General features: G+C 34.2%; 1 protein-coding gene across 1 annotated transcript in view; it reads left to right on the forward strand.

Moving 5' to 3' along the window:
* The window catches only part of Trpa1 (transient receptor potential cation channel subfamily A member 1), a 58,837-nt gene that overhangs the window by 28,747 nt on the left and 13,724 nt on the right, over nucleotides 1-16,366 (forward strand). The window contains exons 16-23 of the mRNA XM_046460561.2: nucleotides 242-301; nucleotides 794-892; nucleotides 3,932-4,002; nucleotides 4,543-4,705; nucleotides 8,057-8,146; nucleotides 9,636-9,805; nucleotides 11,357-11,486; nucleotides 12,033-12,215. Of these exons, the coding sequence (XP_046316517.1) occupies nucleotides 242-301; nucleotides 794-892; nucleotides 3,932-4,002; nucleotides 4,543-4,705; nucleotides 8,057-8,146; nucleotides 9,636-9,805; nucleotides 11,357-11,486; nucleotides 12,033-12,215 (966 nt within the window). The remainder of the gene's footprint in view (nucleotides 1-241; nucleotides 302-793; nucleotides 893-3,931; nucleotides 4,003-4,542; nucleotides 4,706-8,056; nucleotides 8,147-9,635; nucleotides 9,806-11,356; nucleotides 11,487-12,032; nucleotides 12,216-16,366) is intronic.

A 16,366-nucleotide genomic window follows, 5' to 3' on the forward strand; every position in this document is an offset into this window, starting at 1 on the left:
TCAAGCTATTTTTTATGAATCATCTGATATTTCTAAGTCATGCAGATGTAGTTGTGACATTTTGTATTTTAAATCTTGTTCTTGAATGATATGGATTATGACTTATCCTTGAGGTGAAAGAAGCACAGAAAAGGAAGGGAGAATATCTTTGTGTGCTGTTTAAGAAACACATAAAATGCTTATATAAAATTTTTATATGTTGCCCACTGCCCCAATATTTTGGCTGTTTTTTCTCTTGAAGGTTCTTTTAGATTTCTGTATGATACCTTCCACAGAAGATAAGTCTTGCCGAGACTACCATGTAAGTTTATTTCATCTTGATAATTTAAATTTATTTTATTAAAATTCTTGGGAGAATATGAAAAACACAGTGCTATTATAGTTCTATATTCAATTGTGAATAGTATGTATTAGCTTCGTTTGTCATATGATTGTATTTTCTGCTTGAAAGAATTTTCCCCTTATACTTTTCCCCAAATATTTTAATGGTTTTTAATAGCACCATTAATGTTGTTTCTTACGTGGTTTTGTGTGAAGAATGAAGGTTTAAAAGATTTAAATGATTTTTTTTAGAATTCTTCTTTTTCCATGGCTATGAGTTGTAAAGCAATCAAGTAATAGTTTTCCATAGTATTTTTATAATAATTTAATTTTCTTTTCTCTATTTGAAATAACTCACTCTTCTTTGCATTAATTTTCAGCAGAATTGTAGATATATTTGATTTGTAAAGGACTACTTTTGGGGTCTATCCTAGAGTAACTGTAATTTTTCTAAAAAATTTACCTTCTACAGATTGAGTACAATTTCAGATATCTTCAGTGTCCATTGGAATTAACCAAACACACAACACCAATACAGGGTGTTATATATGAGCCTCTTTCAGTCCTCAACGTAAGTCTGTTATTTTCATTATCGAGTTAGCTTCTCTGTTTACATTTCAATGTCTGTGTCTGCCATGTGATCTAACCCTTAATTTTTTAAATAAAGAAAACAGACATTTCTACCATTGCTGAAATTTCATTGACTTAAAAGTTCCACACTTCAGTGAGAATGATCATTTAAGACTTGACAACACACTTAGTATTTGCTCCCCACCACTGCCCACTTAAATATTCAAGAATTTCCTCCAGTTTAAACTAGAGGAAAATGCAGAATGTGACATTTTATAGCCATAGTTCCCAAGATCAGCCAGTAGCTGGGCTCTAAGATAAACTGTGACCTTTCAGAGGCTCAGATTCTTCCAGAGAAATAAATCCAGTCTGGATCACTCTGCACATACAACATAGTCCAGGACTTCCCAAGGCTTGCTCTAAACAAGTTCTTATTCCAGAATTTAACCAGCAAATCAATTATGGCCATGCATATGACCCATTACTGTCTTAATCAAGAGTCAGACTGGATACAGAGAAAACAGGCAACAGTAGAGTAATGTGAGCCCCTGGTTGAAAGGACAGTGGGACCAGCCCAGGCAACAACTATATACAAATATTGGCAACAACTTAAAATTATGTGCATGCAAAACAAAAAAACAATATATTTGAGGATTGATTTTCAAACATGGGTCTACATACATGCTGTCTGATATGGTAGCTAATCACATGTGGTTACTTAAATGGAAATTAGTTTGAATTAATTTTTTTTCAATTTGATTACCTACAGTTCAGATATAAAATGTTGCCATCACCACAAAAGTTTTATTGGTCAACACGGGTCTGAATCAATGAAGAATTTTCATTCACTTTAAATAAATTCATTGTCCTACATGAAACCCTTTGGTATAGATCATAATATGAAATCTAGAAGAATCACTAAGCACTTGGAATGTGAAAGCTGCACATGAATGGGGACTTTATGTAATGCACTCTATGCCCTCAGTGCTGGTGATAGTAAAGGGATTTTAGCTCTGCTAGGGTATTTTATGTTTTGAAGTTGATATTATAGATCAGAATCAATAACCAAGTAATTCAGTAGTACTCCACTATTGTGATACTTAGAAAGCATTTTGTGAATATTTCTGCTATTCTTCTATGAGAAAAAAATTTCTTCATTGTCTCTTCCACCAGAAAGAGATGGGAAAAGTAAAATTTATTTAGGATCTAACTATTTAATAATGGGCCTAGTATAATTTATATGAAATAGACTCATTTGAATAAATATACTCCCTACTCATTGAGTGTCTCATCAGCACATGATTGTAGTGCCTTATAACTAACTATAACTTCATGGTTATAAGTGAGCTGATGGGGGTTCTTCAAGAGGAGCAGCTAGTCTGGTATGGGAAATTATTGTGCTCAGAAAACTGAAAGTCTAGATGTAGTAATTGGGAGGCACATAAAATTGGGTACTGAGATTAAGGCAGATAAGCTGGTGGGAGGCTGTTTCATTAATGTTACATGCAGAGTGGGACCCCTTAAAACACTCCTCTATCATAGCTATAAATATGTTGATATTTCAAGTCTTATCTATATTTAATTTGGGTGATATTTAAGCCTACAATGTGCTTATTTTCTTACAGTGGTAGATTTATCCCATTTGTCATTGATTTAAAACATTTTCAACACTTAGGAAGTATTTTTTAAATAAGATTGTTTTAACTAAAACACACAGAAAACAAATACAATGTTTTTAATATTTAAAAACACTATGTATATAATTTTATAATATTAAAAATATGTAGTGTTTTTAAATATTAGGAATAGTTTAACTAGGCAAACTACTCTTACAAGTATTTTTTTCATGTTTTCATTTTAACTTGGAAAAATGTGTTTATATAGTCACCTTACTCATTCTTTACTGTCTGACTTTGCATAAGGTCAACCCAACTAGAGATTCTGAAGACCTCATGAGCCTTTTCTAGGAATTCATTTTATCTAGGCTTGAATATATAATCTTCTATGATGAGGTTTGTTTGTTTCTACTAAAGACTTCCCTCTGATATGTGTCTGACTGCAGCCTCTCTGTTGCTGCAGCAAGCCATGATGTCAAAGCACTGCCTAGTGTTTATTTTTGATACTGCAGGTTCTTTGGTGCTAGTCCAAGCCCCAGTGATCTGCTTTGCAGTCAGGTCCCCCTCCTGTTGCCTATTCCTGTTGATTCTTAGATTCAGATTAAGTAAAAATCATTACCTGGGGAAGCCCCCAAAAACCAGAATATTGGATGTACATTTCACCTCCTTTCTCTCTCCCTGGGGAGAAGCCAGGAGTTGAAACTTTACTCCACCTGGTACTGCACTGTGCCAGAAGAAGGGACTATACTAAGCAAATGCCACCAATTCTCCTCCTATAATTGATGTGGTTCTTCTTGGCTTAATGCCCATCTGAAGTACAGGAACCCTTAACTGGGTTCTGGATTCTCTAAGGCAGTGGTCCATGAATTAAGTCAGTGTCTCCATGGAGGAAGGATAGTTTGAGTCTTCCTATTCTGCCTTCTTGATGACACCATTTTGTCTGTGTATTTCTTGAATAATGAAAAAAATAACTTTTAAAAACATAGTCATAGTTTCTAATGATGCTTATGAAAACTTATGATTTACAGATTATTTTTAACTACTATTTATGTGTATTCTACTATCTATACTCCTTCTGAATAAAGGGCTAAATTTCTTTAAGGATAGAATGAAGGTGTATCCCTTGCTAATTTATCTTTAAAGTCAATTATTTTTATAACCCTGTATAAGACTATAAAGCTCATGGAATCTCAGTCAGAAATCAAAAGAGACAAATTGAATCTAATAATTATACCTGTATAAATAATTCTTTCTCATTTGTATTTAAACATTTTTTACTTATTTTTTGACTTTTTAAATTTTCTAGTATAAGCAAATGTTAATTTTATAATATTAAAATAAAGTTATAAAACTAGAAAAAAGCTCAAGCTTATGTTTAGTTGTTTAATATGATTGTATTTTTATGCTTCTTCCTTATTTCTTAGGTCATGGTACAACATAACCGCATAGAGCTTCTCAATCACCCTGTGTGTAAAGAATATTTACTCATGAAATGGTAGGTATTGAGTAGTATTTCTTTTTTAAATGAAGTACCTATTAAATCTATTAAAAGCTGTAAGCAATTATTTTAAATAATATTTTAATATTTTATAATTTGGAAGAGAAATTATTATCAATGGCAAATTTTAGCATTAAAATGCTGGCATTTTACATCTTTGACACTAAAATAAATATTTGAGGGGTGAGAGGGAATTTTTGCCTAAGACTTGAAGAAGTGTGCTGGATCCTGCAGTTAGTTGGCAATGAAGTGGGAGGTGTGTTCTACAAGAAAGCATTCAACTGCCAGTCAGATCATATGGGCTGAAGTCTCTGCTCTTCCATTAATTGGAGAAACTTTAAGTGAATTACAATTTGCTCAGAAGTTGATATTCCTTCTTTGATTGATAAAGTAAATTAGAAGATGTTTTTGGTTTTCAAATTCAATGAATTTACCAAATATATTTCTGAGAGATATTATAAATACTTTTCCTACAGGTATCCTGAGTAAATATCTTTATTTAAAATGACTCAATTATTTTTGCTTATTTATTTATAGGTGTGCTTATGGATTTAGAGCCCACATGATGAACCTCGGATCTTACTGTCTTGGACTCATACCTATGACCTTTCTTGTTGTAAATGTAAAGCCAGGAATGGCTTTCAACTCAACTGGAATCATCAATGAAACTAGTGATCATTTGGAAATATTAGACTCTACGGTATTTTCTAACTTCAACTCTTTCAAATAAAGGATAAAAAATGTATTTTTCCTTAGTGATACCACCGTTATAATAAATCTGAAATATCAGGATTTTGATATGTTAAATAACCTATAGACTTTGCATATGGTACAAATTTCTTCAAAAATCCTTTGTGGAGTTAGAAGGAATATGATAGGTCAGTAAATGAATTCATAACTAATTTAAAAAGAATTGAGATGTATGATCTATCTTGAATACCAAAATGTAATACTTTAACATATGTCTATATAATAGCAGATTTGTGGTTGCCAGGGACTACAGAGAGAAGGAATTGGGCAGAGATGCTTAATGGGCATAAGATTTCCATTTGGGACTGAAAAAGTATAGAACTACATAGTGGTGATGGTGATATAAGATTATGAGTTTGCTTCATGCCACCAAATTGTACATTTTAAAACATAAATGTATATATCAAATGTAAGGCTTTTAAATTAGCAAATTTATGTTATGTGCATTTTACCACAATTTAAAAAATGTAGAGGTCTGCAGATTTGTATCCTTTAGAATTCATTTGGCAATTTTTGAACATCTCTTAATAAGAACAATATGAAATGAGTATGTATCATCTTAGCTAAATGAGATGAGTATTTGTATCACAGTGGTTTTCGGTTTAATTCAAATGTGGGCAGTACCTACAAATGAAAAAAAAGGAAAACAAAATAAATACTTAAAAATAAGAACCATATGATCATCTCAATAGACGCAGAAAAAGCATTCGACAAAGTACAGCATCGCTTTATGCTCAAAACATTAGAAAAACTAGGGATAACAGGAACTTACCTCGACATTGTAAAAGCTATCTATGCTAAGCCTCAGGCTAGCATCATTCTCAATGGAGAAAAATTGAAGGCATTCCCCCTAAAATCTGGAACAAGACAGGGATGCCCTCTATCACCACTTCTATTCAATATAGTTCTCGAAACACTGGCGAGAGCAATTAGACGAAAGAAATTAAAGGCATAAAAATAGGAAAGGAAGAACTTAAATTATCACTATTTGCAGATGACATGATTCTATACCTAGAAGACCCAAAAGGGTCTACAAAAAAAACTACTAGAACTAATAAATGAATTCAGCAAAGTGGCAGGATATAAAATCAACATGCATAAATCAAAGGCATTTCTGTATATCAGCGACAAAACTTCTGAAACGGAAATGAGGAAAAACACTCCATTCACAATATCCTCAAAAAAAATAAAATACTTGGGAATCAACCTAACAAAAGAGGTGAAAGATTTATATAATGAAAACTACAAAACCCTAAAAAGAGAAGTAGAAGAAGATCTTAGAAGATGGAAAAATATACCCTGTTCATGGATAGGCAGAACTAACATCATCAAAATGGCGATATTACCAAAAGTTCTCTATAGGTTTAATGCAATGCCAATCAAAATCCCAACAGCATTTCTTGTAGAAATGGATAAAGCAATCATGAAATTCATATGGAAAAATAAAAGACCCAGAATAGCAAAAGCAATTCTAAGCAGGAAGTGCGAATCAGGCGGTATAGCGATACCAGACTTAAAACTATACTACAGAGCAATAGTAACAAAAACAGCATGGTACTGGTACCAAAACAGGAGGGTGGACCAATGGTACAGAATAGAGGACACAGAGACTAATCCACAAAGCTACAACTATCTTATATTTGATAAAGGAGCTAAAAGCATGCAATGGAGGGAGGATAGCATCTTCAACAAATGGTGCTAGGAAAACTGGAAATCCATATGCAACAAAATGAAACTGAATCCCCTCCTCTCGCCATGCACAAAAGTTAACTCAAAGTGGATCAAGGAGCTAGATATCAAATCAGAGACACTGCGTCTGATAGAAGAAAAAGTTGGCTCCGATCTACATATTGTAGGGTTGGGCTCCAAATTCCTTAATAGGACACCCATAGCACAAAAGTTGATAACAAAAATCAACAAATGGGACTTACTTAAACTGAAAAGTTTTCTCTCAGCAAGAGAAACAATAAAAGAGGTAAATAGGGAGCCTACATCATGGGAACAAATTTTTACTCCTCACACTTCAGATAGAGCCCTAATATCCAGAGTATACAAAGAACTCAAAAAATTAAACAATAAGAAAACAAATAACCCAATCAACAAATGGGCCAAAGACCTGAACAGACACTTCTCAGAGGAGGACATACAATCAATCAACAAGTACATGAAAAAATGCTCACCATCTCTAGCAGTCAGAGAAATGCAAATCAAAACCACCCTAAGATACCATCTCACTCCAGTAAGATTGGCAGCCATTACGAAGTCAAACAACAACAAGTGCTGGAGAGGATGTGGGGAAAAGGGTACTCTTGTACATTGCTGGTGGGACTGCAAACTGGTGCAGCCAATCTGGAAAGCAGTATGGAGATTCCTGGGAAAGCTGGGAATGGAACCACCATTTGACCCAGCTATTGCCCTTCTTGGACTTTTCCCTGAAGACCTAAAAAGAGCGTACTACAGGGATACTGCTACATCGATGTTCATAGCAGCACAATTCACAATTGCTAGACTGTGGAACCAACCCAGATGCCCTTCAATAGATGAATGGATAAAAAAAATGTGGCATTTATATACCATGGAGTATTACGCAGCACTAAAAAATGACAAAATCATGGAATTTGCAGGGAAATGGATGGCACTAGAGCAGATTATGCTTAGTGAAGCTAGCCAATCCCTAAAAAACAAATACCAAATGTCTTCCTTGATATAATGAGAGCAACTAAGAACAGAGCAGGGAGGAAGAGCAGGAAGAAAAGATTAACATTAAACAGATACATGAGCTGGGATGGAAAGGGAGAGAAAAGGGAAATTGCATGGTAATGGAGGGAGACCCTCATTGTTATACAAAATTACATATAAGAGGTTGTGAGGGGAATGGGAAAATAAACTAGGAGAGATATGAATTACAGTGGATGGGGTAGAGAGAGAAGATGGGAGGGGAGGGAGGGGGGATGGTAGAGGATAGGAAAGGTAGCAGAATACAACAGTTACTAATAGGGCATTATGTAAAAATGTGGATGTGTAACAGATGTGATTCTGCAATCTGTATTTGGGGTAAAATTGGGAGTTCATAACCAACTTGAATCTAATGTATGAAATATGATATGTCAAGAGCTTTATAATGTTTTGAACAACCAATAAAAAAAAGAATTTAATAAATAATGAAACCTGAAATTAAAAAAAAATAATAAATAAATAAATAAATAAATAATACTTAGTAGTGGGACATTATGAAGCCACTAACATGTTGTTTTATTTTGTATCCTTTATAACTATTCGTCTTATATATTTTTCATTTCAGAACTCATATGCTATACAAGTTTGTATGATTTTAGTTTTTTTATCAAGTATATTTGGATATTGCAAAGAAGTGGTTCAGATTTTCCAACAGGTAAATAACATGTTTCATATCTCTAAAGTTGCAAAATTTTTAATATACATAAACTACTTGATAAACAATTATTTAAACTAGTGTAATATCATAATAAAATCACATAGCTTGGCTAATGTAGACCTTTAAAATAAGCATAAACTTTTCAGAAGTACATGATTTCAGGTAAGGTCACTATAGCTTTAATGTATTTGAGAAAGAGATATTACATTTTTACTGATCTAGATGAATCTGACTGGCTACAAATGACCATTATGAATAACTTTCATATGTTTTTTCTTATATCATTTTTAATGTTTTGTTAAAATAATAGGTTTGAATTTGATCATTTTAAATATAATTTTTACAAAGAATTTATCTGGCTGAAGACTCAAATGATTCTCTGTTTGAATTCTTTCCCTAATAGAAATTCTTTTCTTTATTGGATAAAATTTCAAGTTATAATAAAATTTGGAACATTTTTATGACATATTATTTTACTTTGTACTTTATATTTTCAAATGGTAACCAAGTTCAGATCAGACCCAAGTATCATGCAAATGATCTGCAGGTCCTTGCTTTGATAAATGTCTTGGATCCTTTATTTCTGTATAGAGGTGTAATATTTTATTATTTGTCTTTTTTGTGGATCATTTTGTGAATATTATTTTCTAATTCATATAGCTCTGATACACCACCTCTGTTTCTATGAAAATTTTCTTTCTTGCATTGTGTCCCTACATGCACAGATGTTTGCATTAATGAGTGCTCATAATAATGATGCTTTGCATTTATTTACTGTTATATATTACAAAGACTTTCATTTATATATTTTAAGTAAATTCTCAAAATTTTGAGAGACTATCTTGTTCTACTTTACCTTAAGTGATTTAAAGTATATAACTTAATCTCTCATCATTTTTTTCATTTTCTTAAAATGAAAATTACAGATTATAGTTTAAATTGAACTGTTAAGTTTATATGTTCTGACAGATTTGGTCTCCACATTTTCTTACTGATATTAAAATGATCTATCCTACATGAAATTTAATGCCCCAAATATGAAATCTTTTAACAATACCATTATGATTTGTTCTCATTTCCTGGTGAAATCTCTGAAGGTCTCAAACATGTTTAGAGGCAGACAGTTTATATGTATCCAGAGAGGGCCATGTGTTCCTATATGGACACAGAGATCTCAGAAATTACTTAAACCAACTTGACCCCTAGAGGTTACCTTATGATGGAATGGGCTCTGCAGGGTAAGCCCGCAAACTTGTAGGATTTTCTTAGGCATCAGATCTCATAGCACCAGGTCAATTGATGACTCTGGGCTATCTCCAGCATTTTTGCATACATACTTCAGGGGCCCAGGGACTCTGAAGCAACTCAGATGGCAGAAGGTGACTCCTTGGTCATATGCAGACATATGCATGTGTATATATGTATGTATGTATCCATAGATACCGGGTCTCTATATGTGATAATTGTGCATTATTGTCAATCCCAGAAAAGGAATTACTTTTTGGATTATAACAATGCCTTGGAATGGCTAATCTACACAACTAGCATCATTTTCGTGCTGCCCTTATTTGTTAATGTGCCGGCGACTGTGCAGTGGCAATGTGGAGCAGTTGCGATATACTTCTATTGGATGAACTTCTTATTGTATCTTCAAAGGTAAAGCCAGTTTGAATTATTTCTATGTCCTTTAAACATTTTTAATATCAAATGCAAAACTGTTTGTAGACGAGGGTCTTTCAACCTCAGCACTATTGAACTTTTGGCTCAGTTAATTCTCTTTCAGTGTGTATGTGTTTAGGAACTTGTCTTGTGTATTATAAAATGTTTGGTAACATTTCTGGATTCTACCCACTAGGTACTGATAGCACCTACCCCCATCTCTATTGTGACAGCCCAGATCTATCCAGACATTACCAAATGCCCCCTTAGTGCCAAATCTTCCTGGTCAAGAACCACTGAGCTAGGGAAATCTAGATTAAACGTAGGGAGTAAATGAGTGTACAAGTTCTGGCATTTCTTTCTTTACTGGATATTATTTGACAAGCATTTACTTTGGGGTAAAATGTTCAAAATGAAATGATAAGCAGTATGGGAAATAAATGTGGTATTAAAAATAAAAGAAAAAATAAATCCAACTTCTCACACTTACTGTTGTTTAATTCAATGTTATTTCACATTGCTTTTACAATGAATAAATGTTATGTCATTAATTTTCTATATAAAAGAAGTTTAAGCATTTTAATGAGCAACTTGCTGAAGATCTCTGCTAGTAAGTCAAGACTTAAGTATTTAACCAGTCTTCTGACTCCAGGGTTCATGCATTTTCCACTGTCCCATCCACATTACTGTCAGGAGCACAATGATCTTGCACCTTGGTGAGACCCAGTGGCCCAGGAGTCGGAAGGGTTCAAGTCAGGCTGCACAACTGTCATTCCTTTTGTTCTGTCGTATTCAGTGACCTTAGCAAGTTTTTCAACATCTCTGGGAACTTAACTGAAGTCCTTTTCAAATTTTTAAAAATCTGTCTTATTTGAGTTATGCATAATACGCATGTATATTTGTGAGCTACAATGTGATGTTTTGATTTTTGTACGTATTGGGTAGTGACAGTTTTGACATCCTGTGATTCTCACTTTTGGTAAGTAATCTTTGGCAAAGGAGGAGAACAAGCTATTAACCAGATGACACTCATTATCTGTCCAATATTCTACCATGCAGGGTGCTGGAATGGGAAAACAAAAGGGGTCAATCCCAGAAAAGTAATTACTTTTTGGATTTGAATGCAAATCATGTATGGTGTGCCCTGTAACAGGGGCCTTCAAGAACACAGGCTCATTTAATCAGTCTCTGCTTGGTGCATCACTTGATTTATCTCTATAATTCCTTTAGCAAGCATTTACCATGATTCTCTTTGATATTGGGGAGCTTCGGGGTTTTCTCTCCTACCTTGGTTGAAGTAACATCTAGTGCTCAAGTGGAAAAATGATAGAAGGTAAACATTAACAAAAGGTGGGAGGAGAGTCATTTGATGAACAGCCTGAAGGTTAGGCTCATTATTCATAAATTTTTGTCTTTTTTTCCCAAAATGGACTCAATGGTCTCATCTATGAAACTTAGACCTAATTTAATACATGATAAATATTGTCACGCAGTGAAATACACTCTGACCACAAAAGTGAGAAAATATAAATTTTTTAATTTTTCTAGATTTGAAAATTGTGGAATTTTCATTGTTATGTTGGAAGTAATTTTGAAAACTTTGCTGAGGTCTACAGTCGTATTTGTCTTCTTGCTTTTGGCATTTGGACTCAGCTTTTATGTCCTTCTGAATATACAGGTGAGACAGTTGCATCGGTAATTGACTTCATCACTGTGAATATTAAAAATAGAATTATACTTAAAACTCAATTGCCTAGAAAATAAACAATAGTTACCTTTTTCATCTTGATATATCTTTTTAATGATATTTACTGCAGAAAAAGTGGAAAAGGAGATGTTTTCTATTACCAAAAGTTGGCTTAAAATGTACATTGATTTACCATATGTGTGTAAAAGATCTTTTTGATAATTTTGCTGCAGTTTATTAATATTTCTTATGAATGTATTTTAGTAGCTACTTGCCTATGACTTTTATTTTATTTTTAAATTCATTCTGATTTGTTATATATGACAACAGAATGCATTTCGATTCATAGTACACATACAGAGCACAATTTTTCATATCTCTGATTGTACCCAATGTAGAGTTACACCATTCATGTCTTCCTTGCCTATGACTTTTTAAAAGTATTCTGATTATATTTTTTGTCATTTTACTCTCCAGGAAATACATGTACATTATACACATTTTGCATTTCATTTTAACTTTTCTGTCTTCTCTCAGGATGCCTTCAGCTCTCCATTACTTTCCATAATCCAGACCTTCAGCATGATGCTAGGAGATATCAATTACCGAGATGCCTTCCTAGAACCATTTTTGAGGAATGAATTGGCATATCCATTTCTGTCCTTTGCTCAACTTATTGTCTTCACAATGTTTGTCCCAATTGTCCTTATGAATTTACTTGTAAGTAGCTTCTCTTTGTATTTTCTCTGTGTTGACCAAAATAATTATTCTTGGCTTCCTGGAAGTCCCTCTGATGGAGGGAGATAGATGTATTAATTTCTTATTTATTTATTTATTTATTTATTGTTGGTTGTTCAAAACATTACATAGTTCTTGATATATCATCTTTCACACTTTGCTTCAAGTGGGTTATGAACTCCCCTTTTTAGCCCATATACAGATTGCAGAATCACATCAATTACACATCCATTGATTTACATATTGCCATACTAGTGACTGTTGTGTTCTGCTACCTTTCCTATCCTCTACTATCCCCCTCCCCTCCCCTACCCTCCCCTCTTCTGTCTCTACCCCCTCTACTGACCTTCATTTCTCCCCCTTGTATTATTTTTCCCTTTCCCCTCATTTCCTCTTGTATGTTCTTTTGTATAACCCTGAGGGTCTCCTTCCATTTCCATGCAATTTCCCTTTTCTCTCCCTTTCCCTCCCACCTCTCATCTCTGTTTAATGTTAATCTTCTTCTCATGCTCTTCATCCCTACTCTGTTCTTAGTTACTCTCCTTATATCAAAGAAGACATTTGGCATTTGTTTTTTAGGGATTGGCTAGCTTCACTTAGCATAATCTGCTCTAGTGCCATCCATTTCCCTGCAAATTCTATGATTTTGTCATTTTTTAATGCAGAGTAATACTCCATTGTGTATAAATGCCACATTTTTTTAATCCATTCGTCTATTGAAGGGCATCTGGGTTGGTTCCACAGTCTTGCTATTGTGAATTGAGCTGCTATGAACATCGATGTAGCAGTGTCCCTGTAGCATGCTCTTTTTAGGTCTTTAGGGAATAGACCAAAAAGGGGAATAGCTGGGTCAAATGGTGGCTCCATTCCCAGCTTTCCAAGAAATCTCCATACTGCTTTCCAAATTGGCTGCACCAATTTGCAGTCCCACCAGCAATGTACAAGTGTACCCTTTTCCCCACATCCTCGCCAGCACTTGTTGTTGTTTGACTTCATAATGGCTGCCAATCTTACTGGAGTGAGATGGTATCTTAGGGTGGTTTTGATTTGCATTTGCTCACTGCTAGAGATGGTGAGCATTTTTTCATGTACTTGTTGATTGATTGTATGTCCTCCTCTGAGAAGTGTCTGTTCAGGTCCTTGGCCCATTTGTTGATTGGGTTGTTTGTTATCTTATTGTCTAATTTTTTGAGTTCTTTGTATACTCTGGATATTAGGGCTCTATCTGAAGTGTGAGGAGTAAAGATTTGTTCCCAGGATGTAGGCTCTCTATTTACCTCTCTTATTGTATCTTTTGCTGAGAAAAAACTTTTTAGTTTGAGTAAGTCCCATTTGTTGATTCTAGTTATTAACTTTTGTGCTATGGGTGTCCTATTGAGGAATTTGGAGCCCGACCCCACAGTATGTAGATCGTAGCCAACTTTTTCTTCTATCAGACAGCGTGTCTCTGATTTGATATCAAGCTCCTTGATCCATTTTGAATTAACTTTTGTGCATGGCGAGAGAAAGGGATTCAGTTTCATTTTGTTGCATATGGATTTCCAGTTTTCCCAGCACCATTTGTTGAAGATGCTATCCTTCCTCCATTGCATGCTTTTAGCCCCTTTATCAAATATAAGGTAGTTGTAGTTTTGTGGATTGGTTTCTGTGTCCTCTAATCTGTACCATTGGTCCACCCGCCTGTTTTGGTACCAGTACCATGCTGTTTTTGTTACTATTGCTCTGTAGTATAGTTTGAAGTCTGGTATCGCTATACCGCCTGATTCACACTTCCTGCTTAGCATTGTTTTTGCTATTCTGGGTCTTTTATTTTTCCATATGAATTTCATGATTGCTTTCTCTATTTCTACAAGAAATGCCGTTGGGATTTTGATTGGCATTGCATTAAACCTATAGAGAACTTTTGGTAATATCGCCATTTTGATGATGTTAGTTCTGCCTATCCATGAACAGGGTATATTTTTCCATCTTCTAAGATCTTCTTCTATTTCTCTCTTTAGGGTTCTGTAGTTTTCATTGTATAAGTCTTTCACCTCTTTTGTTAGGTTGATTCCCAAGTATTTTATTTTTTTTGAAGATATTGTGAATGGAGTGGTTGTCCTCATTTCCATTTCAGAGGATTTGTCGCTGATATACAGGAATGCCTTTGATTTATGCATGTTGATTTTATATCCTGCCACTTTGCTGAATTCATTTATTAGCTCTAATAGTTTCTTTGTAGACCCTTTTGGGTCTGGTAGGTATAGAATCATGTCATCTGCAAATAGTGATAATTTAAGTTCTTCTTTTCCTATTTTGATGCCTTTAATTTCTTTCGTCTGTCTAATTGCTCTGGCCAGTGTTTCGAGAACTATGTTGAACAGAAATGGTGAGAGAGGGCATCCCTGTCTTGTTCCAGATTTTAGAGGGAATGCCTTCAATTTTTCTCCATTCAGAATGATGCTAGCCTGAGGCTTAGCATAGATTGCTTTTACAATATTGAGGTATGTTCCTGTTATCCCTAGTTTTTCTAGAGTTTTGAACATAAAGGGATGCTGTACTTTGTCGAATGCTTTTTCCGCATCTATCGAGATGATCATATGATTCTTATTTTTAAGTCTCTTGATGTGGTGAATAACATTTATTGATTTCCGTATATTGAACCAGCCTTGCATCCCAGGGATGAATCCTACTTGATCATGGTGCACAATTTTTTTGATAAGTTTTTGTATCTGAGGGGCCAGAATTTTATTGAGGATTTTTGCATCTAGGTTCATTAGAGATATTGGTCTGTAGTTTTCTTTCTTTGAAGTGTCTTTGTCTGGTTTAGGTATCAGGGTGATGTTGGCCTCGTAGAATGAATTTGGAAGTTCTCCCTCTTTTTCTATTTCCCGAAGTAGCTTGAAAAGTATTGGTATTAGTTCCTCTTTAAAGGTTTTGTAAAACTCTGCTGTATACCCATCGGTCCTGGGCTTTTCTTAGTTGGTAGTCTTTTGATGGTTTCTTCTATTTCCTCAATTGATATTGGTCTGTTTAGGTTGTCTATATCCTCCTGACTCAATCTGGGCAGATCATATGACTTAAGAAATTTATCTATGCCTTCACTATCTTCTAATTTATTGGAGTATAAGGATTCAAAATAATTTTTGATTATCTTCTGTATTTCTGAAGTGTCTGTTGTGATACTGCCTCTTTCATCCCGTATGTTAGTAATTTGAGTTCTCTCTCTTCTTCTCTTCGCTAGCATGGCTAAGGGTCTGTCGATTTTGTTTATTTTTTCAAAGAACCAACTTTTAGTTTTGTCAATTTTTTCAATTGTTTCTTTTGTTTCGATTTCATTAATTTCAGCTCTGATTTTAATTATTTCTTGCCTTCTACTTCTTTTGCTGTTGTTTTGCTCTTCTTTTTCTAGGATTTTGAGATGAAGTATGAGATCATTTATTTGTTGGTTTTTTCTTTTTTTAAGGAATGAACTCCAAGCAATGAATTTTCCTCTTAGAACTGCTTTCAATGTGTCCCATAGATTCCGATATGTTGTGTCTGTGTTTTCATTAATCTCTAAGAATTTTTTAATTTCCTCCTTAATGTCTTCTATAACCCATTGATCATTCAGTAACCTATTGTTCATTCTCCAAGTGATGTATGCTTTTTCCTTCCTTCTTTTATCGTTGATTTTCAGTTTCATTCTATTATGATCAGATAAGATGCATGGTATTATCTCTACTCCTTTATATTGTCTAAGAGTTGCCCTGTGACATAATATATGATCTATTTTTGAGAAGGATCCATGTGCTGCTGAGAAAAAAGTGTAACAGCTTCACGTTGGGTGGTATATTCTATATATGTCAATTAAGTCTAGGTTATTAATTGTGTTATTGAGTTCTATAGTTTCCTTATTCAACTTTTGTTTGGAAGATCTGTCCAGTGGCGAGAGAGGTGTGTTGAAGTCTCCCATGATTATGGTATGGTGGTCTATTAGACTCTTGAACTTGAGAAGAGTTTGTTTGATGAACATAGCTGCACCATTGTTTGGGGCATATATATTTATGATTGTTATGTCTTGTTGGTGTATGGTTCCCTTAAGCAGTATGTAGTGCCCCTCTTTATCCCTTTTGATTAACTTTGGCTTGAAATCTATTTTATTTGATATGAGT

Source organism: Marmota monax, unplaced genomic scaffold (genome assembly GCF_021218885.2).
Source record: "Marmota monax isolate L192 unplaced genomic scaffold, Marmota_monax_Labrador192_F-V1.1 WCK01_AAM20220418_F8-fsc00063, whole genome shotgun sequence".
Classification (NCBI taxonomy): Eukaryota; Metazoa; Chordata; class Mammalia; order Rodentia; family Sciuridae; genus Marmota; species Marmota monax.